Genomic DNA, 16,881 nt, shown 5'->3' with positions numbered 1-16,881 from the left:
AGACAGGCAACATGACAAAACAATGTGCATCCCGCAGGCATCCCCATCCGTCTGCACCGCCGTCGTCGTACTTGTGTCTTGGATTATATTTCACTCCTGTATCCTCGTCGTCAGTTTTTCTCATGCCCGTCTTGAGATGGGCTGTAACAACCTAGGTAGAATAAAGAAAACCGGTGAAAGACAAACGGACGGTATGGTCTTCGAGTCTGGTTGCGACAAAAAAAAAAGGAATAAAAAAAGTAAGACATTCTCGCTCTAGTGTAAATCTTGAGTCTGCCAACTTGAATTTGGATGAAGTCGCCCTCCCCCGCCCCCCCGGTCTCTTTCTCCTCCACCGCTGCCACGCTTAACCGCGTCCGAACCCGCCCTTGGCGACCTCGATGAACTCTTCCTTGCTAACCCACCCCTTACCCGAGATGTCGGCCATGTCAATCATCCGCCTCATGTCCGCCTCGCTCAGGGTGCTGTTCACCTCGGCACACACAGCTCTGAGGCTATCGAGTGTGATGCGCCCCGTGCCGCGCGGGTCGAACATCTTCCACGCGTCCTCGGCCTCCTCCTGCGGGTCGCGGCGCACCAGCAGCCACGCGGCGATGGCCGAGAAGTGCTCTTGCGGCATGCGCAGGCGCGACGGGCTGCAAGGACCCCGGGACGGGTCGTGGTCGTGCGGCGGGACGCCGTGCGCGAGGAGGAGGGCGTAGGTCTCCGTGCGGGCAAGGTCAAAGCCGATGGCGCGGAGGGCAAATGGCCACTCGCGCGCGTTGAGGGAGCCGAGGCCTTGTTGGTCAACAACTTCCCACTGGCAAGGGAGTCAGTATATCGCAGTGTCTCCTCTCATGAGCAGCCATGTTGGGTCGGAGGTTGCTGTAAGACTCACAGCCTCTCTAATGTTTTGTTGCCAGTCGGCGGGTAGGGACGCCAGGTCGCGACGCCCTTGGTTCAAGTCGAACAATGCCGAGGGTGAGGACATGGTGTTCTGTTTGGTGCGTTTGTGTGTGTGTGGTACGCTCAGTTCGTACTAGGCTTCCGGAGTTTCTATGCGTTTCCGCTGTCCCCTTGCGCCGGCCAACTTCTGTGGATATATAGTTGGAACGAGACTTTCTGTGTGAGACCAGCGAATGCGCAAACCAAGAAAGAAAAATAAAAAAATAAAATAGAAAAACCAAGTCAAGAGGGTATCAGAACGATGAGATGAGAAGAAGCGGGCGAGACAGCTATGAGTTCTTCATCTGTAACATGTCATGCTTGGATAACGGGGTAATGGAGTCGCGACTTGCAGCGGCGGCTTTTTTCAGTGATATGTCGGTTCCAGCGCGTCCACGGCTCTCATCGCGAACTCGAGAGCGCGATGAAAGGGTACGTACACGGACCAAATGTCCAATTGTGGGGCCATACTTCGCCGCCAGGTCACGTGTCGTGGCCATTGTCTATTGTTGAGCTGAACGAACAATGGGATTCCCCATCGTATTATGCGTGTCTCGAATTCCATTTGGCGGCAACAATCAAGCCTATCAATTATGCAGTGCTCAGACTTGCCGAGTCCCCAAAACATTAGCTGAAGTCGATTGTGACGCCTGTGGAAGGTCGGCCGAAGATACTCCGCTCGGAGACGTGTCGGCGAAGAACCAATCAATTACATCTCCTACCATCATCACTTTGAGGTGCCATTTATAAACCTTCGGGCCTTTGTCCTGAAGCCCTGTTAACTTATTTGCGGCTTCGTATAGGTTTATTGTTACTCCCTGTTGCACGCCGGAGCAGCCACAATGAGACCAACGCTGTTTAGGCCATTTCAACCGACCATCCGAGTCCTCGGCCATGAGAACCCCTTGGTAGGACCGACTACGCTTCAACCATGTACGCACATGACTTGTATAGCTCACATCTAGCATAGGGGCTCCCAAAGTCCGGCACACCGCCGAACTGGCCTAGAAAGCCCGTACAACGCAAAATTCGTGGTGTGGAAAAAGTCGTCGCCGTCTCGTCCGCCAAGGGCGGCGTTGGCAAGAGCACGGTTGCAGGTAGGCGCCATGGGCCTCATGGCAGACGTGTGGGGTAGATTTGTTGAATACTTCGCAGCGAACCTGTCACTGGCTTTTGCGCGACTCGGTTATCGCGCCGGCATTCTGGATACCGACATTTTTGGTCCTTCTATTCCGACACTATTCAATCTGTCTGGAGAGCCTCGGTTATCCCAAGGTATTTGTTGCTCCAAAGGCTGCTGCACCAGAACTGGCTGACGAAGAGATAGGCAACCAGCTGGTTCCGATGACGAACTATGGCGTCAAGACCATGTCAATGGGCTACCTTGTGCCAGAGGATGACGCTGTCGTATGGAGAGGGCCGATGGTGATGAAGGCCATCCAACAACTCCTTCACGAAGTTGACTGGGGCGGCTTGGACATTCTTGTTCTTGACCTGCCCCCTGGCACCGGTGATACACAGCTCACCATCACTCAACAGGTCATCCTTGATGGTACGTCAGCCCTCACTCAGCAGCATTGGTGTCATAACTACGATTTACATCACAAGGCACATTTTCCGTTGGCAAGCGCTCACTGCAACCAGGATCCATCATCGTCACCACGCCTCACACACTTGCCGTCAAAGACGCTGTCAAGGGCGTCAACATGTTTAACAAAGTCAATGTGAACATTCTGGGCTTGGTCCAGAATATGTCGCTCTTCAGCTGCCCACACTGCCACGGCGACACGCATGTGTTTGGGTCCAACGAGAGGGTTGAGCGCATGTGCAGGGACCACAAGATCGACTTTCTGGGCGATGTTCCCCTGCATCCGTCCATCGGCGACGACGCGGACCTGGGCAAACCCACTGTTGTGGCAGAACCAACGAGTGAGAGAGCCGAGATCTTCCTCAAGATGGCGAGAGACATTGCCCCGAAAATCGACCTTCGCATGCCGTAGTCCGCCAACTGGCCCATGACCCACGGGCATTGGCGCTCCTCGCTGGTGTGAAGCCGTTGTGGTGTACGATGGATATCCTATGGAGCCAAACATTTAGTCAAAATGACCTGGGAGATGGGGTAGTTGGGCATCTCATGTATTTGTATCAGGAAATCCCCCTGCGCCATCTGCGCAGATTCCAGAAGGGGGACTGAAACCCCGACGATCGTCTGGAGGGAACATAACTCGCGTACAAACCGTTAGCCTATGTAAAGCGAAAATAAGACACATTACCAGGAAGGGAACGAGACTGCCAAACCACCCGTAACGCCGCCGAAGCCTCGAACCTCCTTTTTGGCTGAAATTCTCCCACACGCCGGTTCCCTGGTAAGCGATTAGTCAAGCTCGTCGCTTTGCTGATATACGTGTCGGCTGCGAGTCGGGTCTTTGCGCATGGCCTGGCCAGAACCCGTGAAGCCAACTGTAACAGTGTCAGTGTCGTGCCGGCTCATGTAGTCAGAGTCACGTACCTCGGCCGCCGACGCCGTCGGGTGTGCGGAACATGCTCTCTTTCTTTTGCTTTCCGAACTTTGATTTTGTGTTGAACTCTTGCCACTTGGACTTGCCCTTCTCTAGTTCTTTTGTGGCCTTGATCTTCTTGGGTTTAGGCGGCTTTGCGGCACCGTCGGCAGCGAGTTTTTCAGCCTCGATCTTGGCCTGCTGTTCGGGGTACAAGCTGGCGGCTGCGGACGTGACGACGCCATTTGACTGAACGGAAGGCGTGTGGGCGGGTTGCTGGCCGGCACTGGGACCGGACGCTGGTGCTCCGTCAGCCTTGCGCTTGTTGGACATGGGACGGATATCCTTGGCTCGCAGCGTTTCGGTGTTATCGTAGCTCTTGAATTTGACAATGTAGATGGGTGCCGTTGATGAGCCCGTGATGGATGTGATGCGTGCCGGGTAGAAGCCCCGATCGCCTGAAGCCCATTTGGCCATGACGGTGTCGTTCACCTGGTAGGCGACAGGCGGCGCATCGGATTCCTTCTCTTCCGGAGCGGGAGCGGCCTTCTTGAAGGCGGGGTGGTTCTCTTTGGACCACTTCTCGGGTTCTGGCGGGCTGGGAGCTTTCTGTGGTGCGGGCTTGGGTGCCTGCTTCGGCTGCAGCTCAGCAAGAGACTCGTTTAGTAGGGAGATCATGTCATTCAACTCCGCCTGCAGGCTCTTGAGTTCAGCATTTTCAGGATCATCTTTAAGGCCGGCGAGGACGACGTCCAGCTGTTTCAAAAAGCGGTCAGCACCTGTTTTGGGCCATGAGGGTGGGACAAGTCGGCGCGTACCTGCTCTTGATACTGTTGGCGATCCTCTTCTAGGGCTGTGATTTGACTAGACATGACGACGGCTGCACTGAGGAAGCGATAGGAACGGATTGAATTTGTAATAAGACGGCTAATATGGTAGAAGAAGAAAAAAAAGCTGAACTGGGCCGTGGAGTGGTTTGGCGATTTCTTGCTTCAGGCAAAACAGATGCAGTGATGGAGCGAAGCTACGGGGGGTTTGATTGATGCAACCAAGAAGCTTATCAGGCGGGGATCACGTGCATACAATGGGGAATCGTAGCGCGCCGACCAGCGCAGCAGCGTCATCCGGCTTTCGGGCCAATCATGGGTTCGTCCGGCTTGGACCCCACAAACACTACCTGCATTGTAAACCACTAAGATGGTGGTGGGCTTTTTGTTTTTATTTTTATTTTTTAGGAATCGTGGAATGCTGGGGTGAGGTTCCAGCGGGCGTCTTAGCGGGTGTGGAATGCCGGAGCCAGACGAGGGTGCGCGCGCGCGTGTGGCACATATGGTCTCGGGTACCTTGTCAAGGCGGTTTATTAGCAATTTAGCTACCAGTATCCATCCGTAAGGCCCTTAAGGTATCCCGTACTCTCTCTTCTCTGCCTGTACTCGTTTGATCTTTTTCTTCCCTCCTTACTTTTCCCCTTCTTTTTCTTTCCTTTTTCCCTGTAACACAAGTCAGCTTCCAACGTACCTACAGCTAGAGGGCAGGATTTCCAGAACAAAGAACCCCGAATCGATGACTTTTGCGACGACACCCCCCGCCTCTTTCTAGCTGATTCTCGTCTCACTTAATCCACCACGCCCGCCGCCGCCGCGGCCGCCGCTTCCTCCGCCGTCCAATTGGACGCGTCCCGCCCTGTCTTGTCTGAGGCATTACCTCATTGAAACAGCACAAGCAGGCCACCCACCCGCCATCCCAATCGGTCCTCCGATCGTCCGCGCCCACGCCCACGCCCACGCCCAGCGCATCAGCAACAAACCCTGCCATCAACCCCCCCCCGAAACCTGTCCACATCTATGACATTGTGCCTTGGCTGCTACGGTGCTCATCACTGTCAGTGTCCTGTATCCCCCGGGGCCTCCCAAATAAGCAACCATGGTTCGTGACGGCAGAGACGCCGACGATTCTTCGGCAACGAACCAATCAAGGCGCCCTCCTCTCAATCACCACGAGAGCGATTCAACAAACAGCGACCAAGCTCACCGAGACCACCATCATCAGCACCGCTCCAAGCAGAAGCACGTCGTCGGCACCGGCCGCCTACACGCACGCGTCCCCTCCTCCAAGGCATTACACAAGCACCATGGCTCTACTGCCTCCAAACTGAACCACCGCCGACACGCATCCCCCTCACCCGATCGAAATCGAGCAGCCGCCGCCGCCGGTCATCGTCGAGTCCAGTCCGAAGCGAAGCTTTCCCACGACAGTTCTTCGGCAAACCTCGGCAAGACCGCCTCCGCCGCGAGTTTGCGCCGCAACAAATCCCACAGCGAAGTGAACAAGCCCGCCAACATCAAGTCGTCGGAAAAGCTCAAAAGGACGGGCTCGAACCCCGCTGTCAGCAAGGTCAAGTCGCAAAAGTCCCAGGTACACTTTGATCTGGGCAACGACGGACAGGAAGACGATTGGGTCGACGCCAGCACCTCTGCCTCTCCCTACCTGTCAAGACGAGGATCCTTGGCCAGCACACAGGCCTCGGCCAAACCCGACGACAATAGCAGCGCGAACAACAGTGTCAACAACAGCATAAACGACAGCGCACATAACAGCGCAAATAACAGCGCCAACAATTCGAGAGCAGATGCCCCCGCGGCGCACCCATCAATCCCAGCTGCGGTGACTCCCGACTACGACACTGTCCAGCACAAGGAGTATCTGACTTCGAGACTGCTCCAACGCATCCCATCACACGGCGCGCCTCCAAAGATGACGACAGATACCGTCACGGCCTCACGGCGGGGCGACTCCCGCTCCCCCGACCCAATCGGCCGCGGTTCGACACTTGCCGAGTCGCATAACGTCAGCACCTTGCCCAGCTCCGGCGACGAGCTTATTTCGAGGTTCGTCAACGCCGGAAGCTCTGGCGCCGCCCGCGAAGGGTCCTTTTACCAGATCCCCACGCCGCGGCCGGCCAGCCTCAGGTCAGAAGCAACCCCCCCGCGGAGGCCGCAGTCCTCCAGCTCCGGACGCCCAGGGCGGCAGGGAAGATTGCGAGACCTACCGCTGTCGGACGATGAGGCAGGTGAAGTCGGTGGAGAGACTGACGGCACAGCGCTCGCGCCACGGTCGGCAAGGCGCTCCGCCCCGCCGGCCGAGAAATCACGCACGCAGCAGAAGCTCAACCTGCAGCGGGCCAGCTCCGTCATCGAACCCGGACAGGCGGCGGGAGGAGGCGTGGGCGCGGTGGGCGCGAGTCCCCTGGTTGGCATTGGGGGGCCGGGTTACGACGGCGGAGCGAGCCGCGACCCGCGCGTCACGAAGCAACTGGAGAGAACGGGGATGGAGTACCTCAGTGTCCGCAGGTTCCAGAACCCCGTGGTGCGCTCGCTCGACCGTCTCGTTCAGGTGAACCGCGCAAACAAGAACCAGCGCATACCCCGCACCGGCACCGCCAACGGCAACGGCAAGGCCGCCTCGATGCGTGGAGGCGTCGTACCGGGACAGCAGCAGCACATGCGGAACTCGAGCCTCAACGAGTCGGCGCTAGCCGCCGCTTCTGGCGGCACTGGATCCGCCCGGAGACCGGTGACGCCCCGCGCCTACTCCATCCGGACCAACGGCGCCGGGTCTAGCTACGAGGCCGACCACGACGACCACCAGAGCAGCCGGGCCCTGCACGAGGGAACCGGGGTGCAGGGACTGAGCGGGTCGAGCCTGGTGGGCGGCGAGGAGGACGAGAGCGTCACGGCGCTCCTCCGCAACTTGTGGGAGAAGAACCCGGACCTGAGCGCCAGTCAGGAGTAGGGTGGCCTGGCTGACCACATGGGTCAGGAATTGTTTCCATTCAACTAGATGGGGTGTGGGCGGTCAACAAAACAAAAGGGACGTAAGAAAAGAAAGAAAAAAGCAGACAAAGTACAACCCGTCGGGTTTAATCAGTTGCAACACATGCCGGCGCCGCCTCAGGTGCTGATGATCCAAGGCTGTTTCTTCTTCTTCTCGGACCCCTTTCTTTATCGGCCCATCCTCTGGGCTGTGAAGACGGCGTGTGTTTTCAACAACGGTGCACTACGTCACGGCTCAAACAGGAGAAGCATGCTCTGTGGGGGGCCAGGTGCTCTCTCTGCTGGTGGAGCAGCAGAACTGACTCTCTTGTGTGTGTGTGTGTGTGTGTGTGTGTGCGTGTGCGTTATTCGAATCATCTACGAAGCCCAAATTGCAAAATTCTGCAGGGACAGTGGGTGGGGGGATGGAAGGCAAGGCGAAAAGAGAAGAAGCACACGCTGAGGCTGGCTAGATACTCTTGAGGCAAAGCACTCAAAAAGATACAACACAACAATTCTAATATGGACCAAAGCCCTCGGTTTTCTGTGAACCACCAAACCCGCCCCCCACCCCCTCCCGGCGCCGTTCAACGGTGTTGGCAGCAAGCCAAGTGCAGGACATCCCGAGACTCAGGCGTTGAGTTGCGCTTGGGAACCGCTGACCACCCCCCCCCCCCCCCCCCTGGCTGGCCATACCCCCCAACAGGTGAGCTCGGTGAGGTGCATTCCGCGGAACATGGCATTCTGGCCGGATCTATCCGTCTCATTCCCGCTTGCGCCCGGAAATTGCATCTCACCAAAAAAAACAAAAGCACATGCTCTCTCCCTTTCTCAGACACTGTTGAGGAGCACACAGCCCATCAACACACACACACACTCTCTCTCTCTCTCTCTCACTCTCTCACACACTCTCTCACGTACACTCTCACGTATGCAAAGCCATTAAGTTTAATTAGGCCACAGACATTCCAATGTAAGCAGAATTGACCTGATTGAACTGATTTCTTTATTTGTGCAATCCCTACACATAGGGGGGCAGGAAGGTGCATGTAGCACACACGCACCCTATGCCAATTGTTGACTGACAGTGCTATGTACATTCTCCCTCACGCTTTCGTCCCGTTCAGGACTCTGGTATAAACCCTAGCGAATACCTCAAGAGAGTAATAAAAAAAAAACCGTAAGAAAACCCCATTATAAACTGCAATTGCACCTGTAGCGCCGGGGATGATAGGGAATGTGAATTCAAAAGACTGAGGTTGAGGTGCCCGACGGCCATCTTTGGATTTAACGGATTAGGCGAGGCTGGCTTCTGTTGTGCTTCAATCCAGTCCGAGAAAGAACCCAAGAATGGCCAATAAAGAAAAATCAATTGGTTCACGTCGGGGCCGGCCGTAAGAGCGAGTGTCGTTTGGTTTCAATCATTTTCTCTCTCTCTATTTGGTGAGGAAGCCGAGATAGTCGGCGACAATAAGCGTTACCATGCTGTGGACACACGGCATTGTTAGTAAAAAAAAGTATACAAGGTAATCAAACACACGACGTGGACGCCACGCGAACTGGGAAAATGTCCACTTACGCATGGGGAGCAATGCGGACGTAGTATGTGCCGAAACCGCGGTAGAAGCGCAGCACGCCTTCCTGCTTGGCCACCTTTGCGAAGCAGTCGGCCATGGACTTGTACGGGAGCTTGCCGTCGGGGCCCTTGGACTGCTTCTGCAGGCGGGTCTTGACGAAATCAAAGGGCAGGGAGAAGAAACTGGCAAAGAACCCGGCGATGGCGCTGGCAGTGAGCGTCTGAGCCTGAGAGGACCATTGCGTGTTCTGCTTGAGTTGCGACTTGGCCTCGCTGAAGAAGGCGAGCTGCCCGAAGTTGAGGGCCATGGCTCGGACGACCGTGGGGGCGGCACCGGCCCAGAGGGCGCCAACACCTTCCGACTTGGCAATGCCAGTGAGTGCGTCAATGACGCTCTTGTAGTTCTTGCGCTCGGCCGGGGGCTTCAGTCCATCACTCTGCATGCGGATGAGAGCCAAATCGGCGGGATTCCCCAACATGGCAGCCAGGCCTCCAGCAGCGAGGCCAGCAGTCGCACGTTCCTTGAAACCAATGGTGCTGCCCTGTTCTTTGGCGCGCTGGCCGAGCTTGGCCATGAAGGTGTCAAAAAAGCCCAGACGAGCCGTTGTGTAGACGGCTTGGCGCAGGAGACCGGCAGACAAGCCGGTGTAGAGGTCAAGGGCCTTGCCGCTGGCAATGATTTCTCTTGTGACGGATAGCGGCGTGGGCTTGGGTCCTCCAGAGACACCCTCGCCGGCGAGCTGGATACGAACCTTGATCATGTCGACAGGCTGGATGACCGTGGTGGCAACCATGCCACTGATACCGCCGTTGATGAAGGGCAGAGCCGCCCTCATGAACGGGGTGTGGAGGAAGTCGTTGGCGACGGCGGCAGAGTCCCCCTTCATGACTTCGGATGTGCGGGTTCGTGCGGCCTCGGCGGCCTGCTTCAAGGAACCAGAGCTCATGTTGAGGTCGGGGGATGTGAGTATCAAGAGAGTACTCGACTCGGTGTGGAGAGAATGGACGTTGCCGAGCGTGAGAGCCGCCGAGTGTAAGCGGTTTGGTTTACTGAGGCTAGATTGAACAGGGGAGGAAGAAGCTATCGAAGAGAAGAGAAGAGAGAGACAGTCAGTCAAGGTCCAGATAGCGAGGTGTCACGGGCAGCTTTATAGTATGGACGAGGCATCCCTCATCCCTCAATGGCTTGCAAATGCCAATGTTAAGACAACCCCCCCAGCAAGGTACAGGTAGAACCGGTGGGGGTCCAACAAAAGCATGAGACGGGACGCAAAGACGCAATTCGGCATTTGGGTTCTGCTGGCAGGTCCCACATGCGCGGACGGGCGCACGATGGGCAAGGCATGGATATGCAGACGAGTAGGTACTCGGTCGAGTGTAGTGCCAGAGCTTAGCGCGTGTAGGCATGAAATGTGCACCGATGCAGAACAAGACAATGGCTGGGGTTAGGCCGAGCCAGACGACGCCGCGACCGAGGTGACGGTCCCGGGTCTCGTCGGCCTGGGTGGTGCTGAGGAGGGCGGTAATGGTGGGGGGGAGGGGTATGACATCGGAAAAGATAGGGACAAGGGGTTGTGGGGTGAGTCCGGGTGGGACGCAGCCGTGGTTAAGGTAACCGGCTCATCCCCATGTAAGTGGAGGAGTGGTTGAACGACGGCATGCTTGACGGAGAAAGGACGAGTCTGAAGGTCTCGGGCTGCACACTATGCAAAAGCAGAATTCCGGCCGGCTGCAACGAGCAAGGCCGCAGCGGTGGCGGGGTTGAGAGAAGGGGAACAGGGCAAGGCCGAGCGAGAGAGAGAGAGAGATGAGGAGGGGGGGTTTTATTAGCTCGGCGCCCTTGTTGAACGCCTCACGTCCCCCCAAAAAAAGACATTTGAGTGAGAAACGGGGGGGCTCGAAAGCTCGAACAACGACGACTACTTACTGTGGAGCGAGACGATGTCTTGTTGCGAAGGCCGAAGGAGTACGTGTGCCACGGTCTGTTACACTCAATAACGGTGTCCGGTGGGCGTTGCAGGGGCTCTGAAAGGCGGATGTTCGATTCGAGGTCGCGTGCCGTTGGGGGCGGGGGAAGGGAGCTGAAGGATGAGGATACGAAAAAGGCGGGGTTGTGTTGGATTTTGCTATGGCTTTGCTTTGTTGAAGACTGGAGGAAAGAGCAAGTTGCGGCGTTACGAATCAGAGTCGAGGGTCGATGAAGCTTGTGAAGACGGTAGGTAGGATGGGTAGTCGGGGCCGAGTACTTCTCTTTTGTTCCTACTTCTTCTTTTCTTTTCTTGTCTTGCTCGTGGAAAGGGATTGACGTTAGCCTAGATGGCCGAGATAGATGTCAGGTGCCTCCCGGGACGGTCGAGCTTCGGCAGTAGCTGGGCCTAGGCGAGCTAGCAGAAGAAGGCGGGCTGGATGGAGGGAGGCTGTTAATTGTCGACGGCAAAAGTAAGTAAGCCTTTTGCGTTTGCGTGTTGTGTTAGCGGATGACGGAGGCTTTAGACCGATTGATGGAGGAGGAAGCTTCGCGTCTTAACCCGAAGACGCACAGCCGAAGAGAGTGGCGGTCACAGGAGTCCCCTGTGTGTACGGGAGAGTATGATGAGTGTGATGAGTATGGACCACCACCCCGTGCGGAGTTTGAGGCAGTGGTGGGTGATATTTATGACACATACAGAGAGAAAGAGAGAGAGAGAGAGACACACACACACACACACACACGCGCGCGCGCGCTCACGCCTTTGCGGCGCATAACACCAACCAAGTTTGACTTGTCTGCCCGCCAACACCAAGGTATCTATCCATCTTGCCCATGTAGCCTCCTTGCACGGCAGACAGGACAAGTACCTAGCTAGGCATTGTCGGGTTACCAGTTCACACAGTCAAGGCATCAGACCCCCCTCCCGTCCCCGGAGGACGAAAGGTAGACATCTAGGTATGGACGTCGTCCCCCAGAAGAAAAAAAGCTTCCCACCCTCCCGTCCAGGCGGCGCTATCCCTGGCTCGCAACGGCGCACCAATGAAGGCTTGGAGGAGTTCCGACGGAAGACCGTGGTTGCGAAGCCAGGCGTAGTAGGTAGGTATTGTGTGTCGCGTCGTTCTGGTGCCGTCCGGATGCGGGGTTGATGTGTTCCGACACCACCATGCATCAACGTGATTGGGAGGGGGACGGACGGATGGAAGGATGAATGGCTAAGCAAGCGAACAACAAGACGATTATGCCTGCTACAATGGTGGGCCAAAAAACGCCCATGAATTGCTTGGATGACAGCACAAACAGCAGTGAAACGGGTGTCTGTCAATCGGCCGGCGTTGATTTGCTTGGCTGGCGGGAGACGGAAACAACCCCTCAAGCGGACAAGATACCTAGGTAGATATACTAGTAGTTAGGTAGGCGGCAGAAGAAGTACCAACCCAAGTGTGTGTATGTATGTATGTTTTCTCATTTGTCGAACGACATGTCGCCACCTGCGTACAGCTATATCTACACATGCAGTGTCGACTGGAAGACTGGTTGATGGCGTAGCTACCTATGATGGTGGCATTCATTTCCCATCCCCTTCGAGGACACAAAGTACGAGAGGAAAGCCCCGATGGTGCCGATCAAGCCGCTGGTCCGAACTTGCTCAAAGCTGGGGTACAGAAGAGGTCACGCACGTCACGCAGTCATCATGGCAAGAAGACTACCGTACCTACCCTACTTAGTAACCGATGAGTATATGTACCTATGTAGGTACCTAGATACTTGTACGTATGATGAACGCAGTACAGACGAGGCGAGGCAGGCAGGCAGGCAGGCAGGCGGGCGCACCACCGGCCTCAAAAATAGGAACTGTCTGTCTGTCTGTCATGTGCTGCCATCTTCCCTCCTCCTACTCCGGGACTGGCCTGCAACAACGCACTACTGGCTGCCACCTGCCTGCTGCAACGAGGATGCGGGGTAATTAATGACGGCAACAGGCACTAGCAGCACGGACCAGTACACAGACCAGTGCACGGATCATACGATACGTGCCCTGACCTATCGATAACACATCGTACAATATATCTTATCTTATCATCTCCACTCACTTCCACACCGTGCCCTCACCGAGACACGCAACCAGCCACCCTTTACCTATCAGCCAGCCTACTACTACGGATCCTACTACACCTTCCCGTCCGTTGGGAATACACCGTTCGCCTCGAGCCCGCCATGTCTTAGCAGAGGCATCTTGTTGGAATTGGCCGGGATTCGAACCCTCGCCGTCCTAGAGATGTTGTCTCCTTTTTGGCTCGACACATGCGAACCTGTTGAGCCGCCTCGTACAGAGAATATGTACCTCCTTACGGTACCTCCTCACACCTTACAGCCCTATCCGCACCACCCCAACGAAGCGACATTTATTCATTCTCCCAACCGCCACTCGTCCCTTGCACAAACCCAATATCCACCCCAAATCTTCCTACGTCCCATCCCGCCGCCGCATGACGTTTGACCGTCTGATCGTGCAATGCACAATCACCACCCATGACCCGACGCAAGAAGAAGCGCGACAACCGGAACCCCCACCCGGCGGCTCAATCCGCCACCGGCACCGTTCTGATTGATTTGACCCTGCGCACCCCTCGCCGCACCCCGTCTCGGGCCCTGTATCCGTATTCCAAACGACCTCGTTGAAAGCCCCGCCCGCCTTGGACCTACCTACTGCCTCCTCCTCGACAAATCAGCCTTGCAGGAACGTTGGATGACAACGCTGACGCACGCGGGACCCAGTTCGGGTACTCGAATCGAACCCAAAATGGACCTCCCTTGTCCTTTGCTGCTCCACGTCCCCTGGGCCTGGTGCTTCCTTATCTTGGATTGCAGACCCACTCAACCACATCCCGGATACTCCCGCGTCTCTCTCTTGACCCTGGGCCGAAAACCCTCGCTTTTGGCTCGACCCTTTTCCGCGGCTTCACCCCGCAAGTCATGATCCGAGCGTCTCAACATCCTCTCGTAGCCCCCCCCCTTGAAACCCTTGTGGCCCTTTCTCACGTCCCGGGAGGATTGGGGGGGAGGGGGTGGGGTGCGTTTGTTTTCCCGGCTTGCCTATGGCTGGCCCGGGATACATCATGGCTCGGCAATGCTGTGTTGCTTTCCTTATCACGCGTCTCGCGGCACCGAGCCGGCAAGCAGTCTGGATGCCGCCTTTGAGCCATTTCCTTCCTTCTCCGGCAACTTGGCTCGGTCTCCGCGTCTTATGCCCGAGTTGACATTGACGAAGCAACATAGTCTGTCTGTGGGTCTTGCTGCATCGTTGCTGTCATCCGGCCAGAATGTCACATCTTTATGTCATGGGTGCTCCGTAGCCCCCTCCAGTAGGAGCAGGTCTGGAATGCCCGAACCGTTTTGGGCCACCATCTTCTAGGGCACGTCGAGGCCTGGCACAACGCCGTCACATCTCGTCATTGTAAGTTGTAATCTCGTATCCCGGCGGCGGCCTTGGTTCTGTTTTCTCTTGCCTCCAGCTTTGCAACTACCGTAATCTTCTGGCCTGCAGACAGCAGCAGAGCTTGGGCATGCACTCATGATGCTCCAAGCCTGCCTGTGCCGTGGCACTGCACCCTTAATTCAGTCTTGGCAGTCATCTCAGTCCCAGTCACAATCAGGTTTGCGCAGAATGATTTTGAGCTGTGGCAACTAAAACAGCAACCACGCATGCAGGCTTCAGTGAAGACTTGTATCAATACTAGGCCTATGAAAGAAGACGCGTGAAAACCATTCTGATCTGGACGTTGGGGGCATGACGCGTATATCACCATCGTGGACGGAATGTAGTTGGGAGGAAATTGGACATGATGAGAATGATAACAATGGTGAGTGCAATCACGGTGCAGGAAGAGTAAATAGTCGTAACACACTAAAACATCGTCCCGGAGAGCAATTGCCAAATGGTCAGCTGGTGTCGACAGCTTAGTACTGGAAAGGGGCACTTACTTTCTTTGCAATCGTTGATAGGAAACGAACACTAGCGCACGGTTTATATCAAGTTAGTCAATGATGATGTTGCAGAAGCGCAGAGTCACTTACTGGTTTACCACATCGAGTTTGTCCACAAGAGCAGGCAAATGTGCGTGTCATCATATTAGTCATCTTGAAAAAGAATAGCTAGGAGAGGGGGAGTTGCTTACCTTTCTGTCCGTTCCTCTAACGTGGACAACGTGCGCACCCAAAGTCAGCGAATTGGAGTCTTGTTAGTTGATGGGGAAGAACTTACCTTCTTGATGGAGAAAAAGGCGATAACCGGATAAAGAGTGACGGGAGTACAATTACCCTCCCGCAACAAGGGACTAATGATATTCTGCCTGTCGACATGTTGGGGGAGGGGTGGGAATAAAGAGCGACTACAGAAACAAAAGAAACAGGGAACAGGAAATGAGAAACAGGAAACAGAAATCAGGACTCAGAAAACAGGAAACGACCAGCACGACGAGAGCGTCTGCTGATGAAAACAAGGCGGCGCGGGGGTCGAGGGGACACGGGAAGGGGTTGCGGCAGCTTGGGGGGGCTGGGCTTACCATGGGCAAAGGATGGGGGCGTCCAGGAAGGGGGAAGCTCCTCACCACGAGCGGCGAAGTGAGCTTTGGTAACATTCCGCGCAAACTTGCGCAGAACTGGGTCAGGCGACATGGAAAGGGGATGAACAGAAGCAACAGGAGTAGAAGGAACAGGAGAACAAGAAGAGGGAACAACAGGATGAAGAGAAGGAGAAGAAATAGAAAGAACAGAAGGGGAAGAAACAGAAGCAACAGGGGTAGACGCCGAAGAAGTATCCCATTCAGCCAAGGCTGCAGGAATGCGGGCAGAGGGTGTGGGCATGTGCGTGAAGGAGTAGGAACTGAGGCGATCCTCCTCGAGGGTGGAATCCCAGTTCGATATGGTGTGAGGGGTTGGGGAGTCAGTGGAGTAGTCGTGACTCTTATCAGCCGACGGCTTCGTCGGTATGCCACTGGCCACAAGAGCTTTGAGCTGCGCAAGCTTCAAGTCACAATCTCGGTCGAGTTCAATTGCCCGAAGGCGCATGCGCTCAACACTTCGATCGATCGTATCCATCTCGCGAGGAGAAGGGGTACAAGAAGGGACAGAAATCAAGGAACAGTCAGAGGAAACGCAAACAACGGGGGAAGAAGGAGAAACATGAGCAGAAGAAGAAACAGGGGCAGATACAGAAAGAGAAGGGGAAGCCAGAGAACCGGAAACAGAGAAAGCAGAAGAACAAGAAGAGAAAGAGCGAGGCTGGCGAAGGCGAGCCTCGCGTGCCTTATCGATCTGCTTATCGGCGAATGCCATAAGCTGATCAAAGTTGGGCACAGGGCTGGGAGGGGAAGCGGAATCGACAAAGGGGTCATGGAGACAGTGCGAGGACACAACAGAAACAGACGGGGAAGGGGCAGATGAACAAGAAAGGGAAGGGCTCCTTCGAGGAAGGGAACCCATGTAATGAGACATGCTGAGCGTGAACGCTCGGGGAGACAGACGGGGAGGGGTACAGAAAGGGGGAACAGGCGCGGTGAAGCGCGCACAAAAGTCCTGAGAGGACTTACCAAGAGAGGGAGAAGAAGGCGCCGTGATCGAGGGTCGAGAAGCTCTATTCTGTTGTTGACGAGGAGACGAGCTAACGACAGGCATCGCGGGGGGCGCCGGAGCGAAGAGAAAACCGCTAGAGGACAAGGTTAATAAACGCAAGCCAATCACCTAAGGTGGCTCCCATTGGAGAGAGGCCCCATGTGAGAAGAAACATACCTGATCCGTTCCCGAAAGGGAGCGAGAAGAGGGCGAAGGTAGGACGCAGCCAAAGCGACGAACAGAAGGGCGAGGGAACCAAGCGAGGCGACAAAAGTCGAGCTGGTGTTGACAGGGACTTTAACCCTGGAATCCGGACCGGTCTCAGACGGGCGGGCGGGATCCGACACAGGCGAGAAGTGAGAAGACATCATAGCTGAAGCCAGAGTACAAATCAACAGTCAAACCGTGAGGAGAGAAGGAGGAGGGAAGTTGGAGGGGGGGGAGAGGAGGGGGGATTAAATAGCTGTGTGGAGCCAGCAAGGTCGCGCC

General features: G+C 55.8%; 7 protein-coding genes across 7 annotated transcripts; 3 read left to right on the top strand and 4 right to left on the bottom strand.

The window, feature by feature from the left end:
* Positions 1-140: 140 nt before the first annotated feature.
* On the bottom strand, positions 141-1,436 carry LY79DRAFT_563149 (uncharacterized protein). The gene is made up of 2 exons (XM_060558529.1): positions 878-1,436; positions 141-799 (listed from the first exon to the last, which is right to left on the bottom strand). The coding sequence occupies exons 1-2, from the start codon at positions 968-970 to the stop codon at positions 347-349; spliced, it is 546 nt and encodes a 181-aa protein (XP_060410952.1). The 5' UTR covers positions 971-1,436; the 3' UTR covers positions 141-346.
* Positions 1,437-1,766: 330 nt separating this feature from the next.
* LY79DRAFT_521947 (P-loop containing nucleoside triphosphate hydrolase protein) lies at positions 1,767-2,924 on the top strand (the record flags this gene model as incomplete). The annotated part of the gene is made up of 5 exons (XM_060555400.1): positions 1,767-1,832; positions 1,895-2,021; positions 2,080-2,199; positions 2,252-2,476; positions 2,569-2,924. The coding sequence occupies 5 exons, from the start codon at positions 1,767-1,769 to the stop codon at positions 2,922-2,924; spliced, it is 894 nt and encodes a 297-aa protein (XP_060410951.1).
* Positions 2,925-3,298: 374 nt separating this feature from the next.
* Positions 3,299-4,294, bottom strand: LY79DRAFT_592606 (uncharacterized protein; the record flags this gene model as incomplete). Its single annotated transcript, XM_060561446.1, has 3 exons — positions 3,299-3,384; positions 3,434-4,178; positions 4,241-4,294. The coding sequence occupies 3 exons, from the start codon at positions 4,292-4,294 to the stop codon at positions 3,299-3,301; spliced, it is 885 nt and encodes a 294-aa protein (XP_060410950.1).
* A 901-nt stretch (positions 4,295-5,195) lies between these two features.
* On the top strand, positions 5,196-7,640 carry LY79DRAFT_563138 (uncharacterized protein). Its single transcript, XM_060558528.1, has one exon. The coding sequence runs from the start codon at positions 5,346-5,348 to the stop codon at positions 7,212-7,214; it is 1,869 nt and encodes a 622-aa protein (XP_060410949.1). The 5' UTR covers positions 5,196-5,345; the 3' UTR covers positions 7,215-7,640.
* Positions 7,641-8,670: 1,030 nt separating this feature from the next.
* On the bottom strand, positions 8,671-9,757 carry LY79DRAFT_521968 (mitochondrial carrier domain-containing protein; the record flags this gene model as incomplete). Its single annotated transcript, XM_060555404.1, has 2 exons — positions 8,671-8,719; positions 8,814-9,757. The coding sequence occupies 2 exons, from the start codon at positions 9,755-9,757 to the stop codon at positions 8,671-8,673; spliced, it is 993 nt and encodes a 330-aa protein (XP_060410948.1).
* A 463-nt stretch (positions 9,758-10,220) lies between these two features.
* On the top strand, positions 10,221-10,460 carry LY79DRAFT_592603 (uncharacterized protein; the record flags this gene model as incomplete). Its single annotated transcript, XM_060561445.1, is given in 3 exon segments — positions 10,221-10,254; positions 10,270-10,351; positions 10,373-10,460. The coding sequence occupies 3 exon segments, from the start codon at positions 10,221-10,223 to the stop codon at positions 10,458-10,460; spliced, it is 204 nt and encodes a 67-aa protein (XP_060410947.1).
* A 3,771-nt stretch (positions 10,461-14,231) lies between these two features.
* On the bottom strand, positions 14,232-16,788 carry LY79DRAFT_661558 (uncharacterized protein; the record flags this gene model as incomplete). The annotated part of the gene is made up of 6 exons (XM_060562792.1): positions 16,570-16,788; positions 15,345-16,486; positions 15,044-15,131; positions 14,958-14,973; positions 14,764-14,794; positions 14,232-14,320 (listed from the first exon to the last, which is right to left on the bottom strand). Exons 1-6 carry the CDS (start codon positions 16,761-16,763, stop codon positions 14,232-14,234), a joined length of 1,560 nt encoding a protein of 519 aa, XP_060410946.1. The 5' UTR covers positions 16,764-16,788.
* Positions 16,789-16,881: the final 93 nt, after the last annotated feature.

This window comes from Colletotrichum navitas (genome assembly GCF_030913465.1).
Source record: "Colletotrichum navitas strain CBS 125086 chromosome Unknown LY79scaffold_61, whole genome shotgun sequence".
NCBI lineage: Eukaryota > Fungi > Ascomycota > Sordariomycetes > Glomerellales > Glomerellaceae > Colletotrichum > Colletotrichum navitas.
The sequence above is the reverse complement of the archived record's forward strand: the minus strand, read 5'-3'. Positions and strand labels throughout refer to the sequence as shown.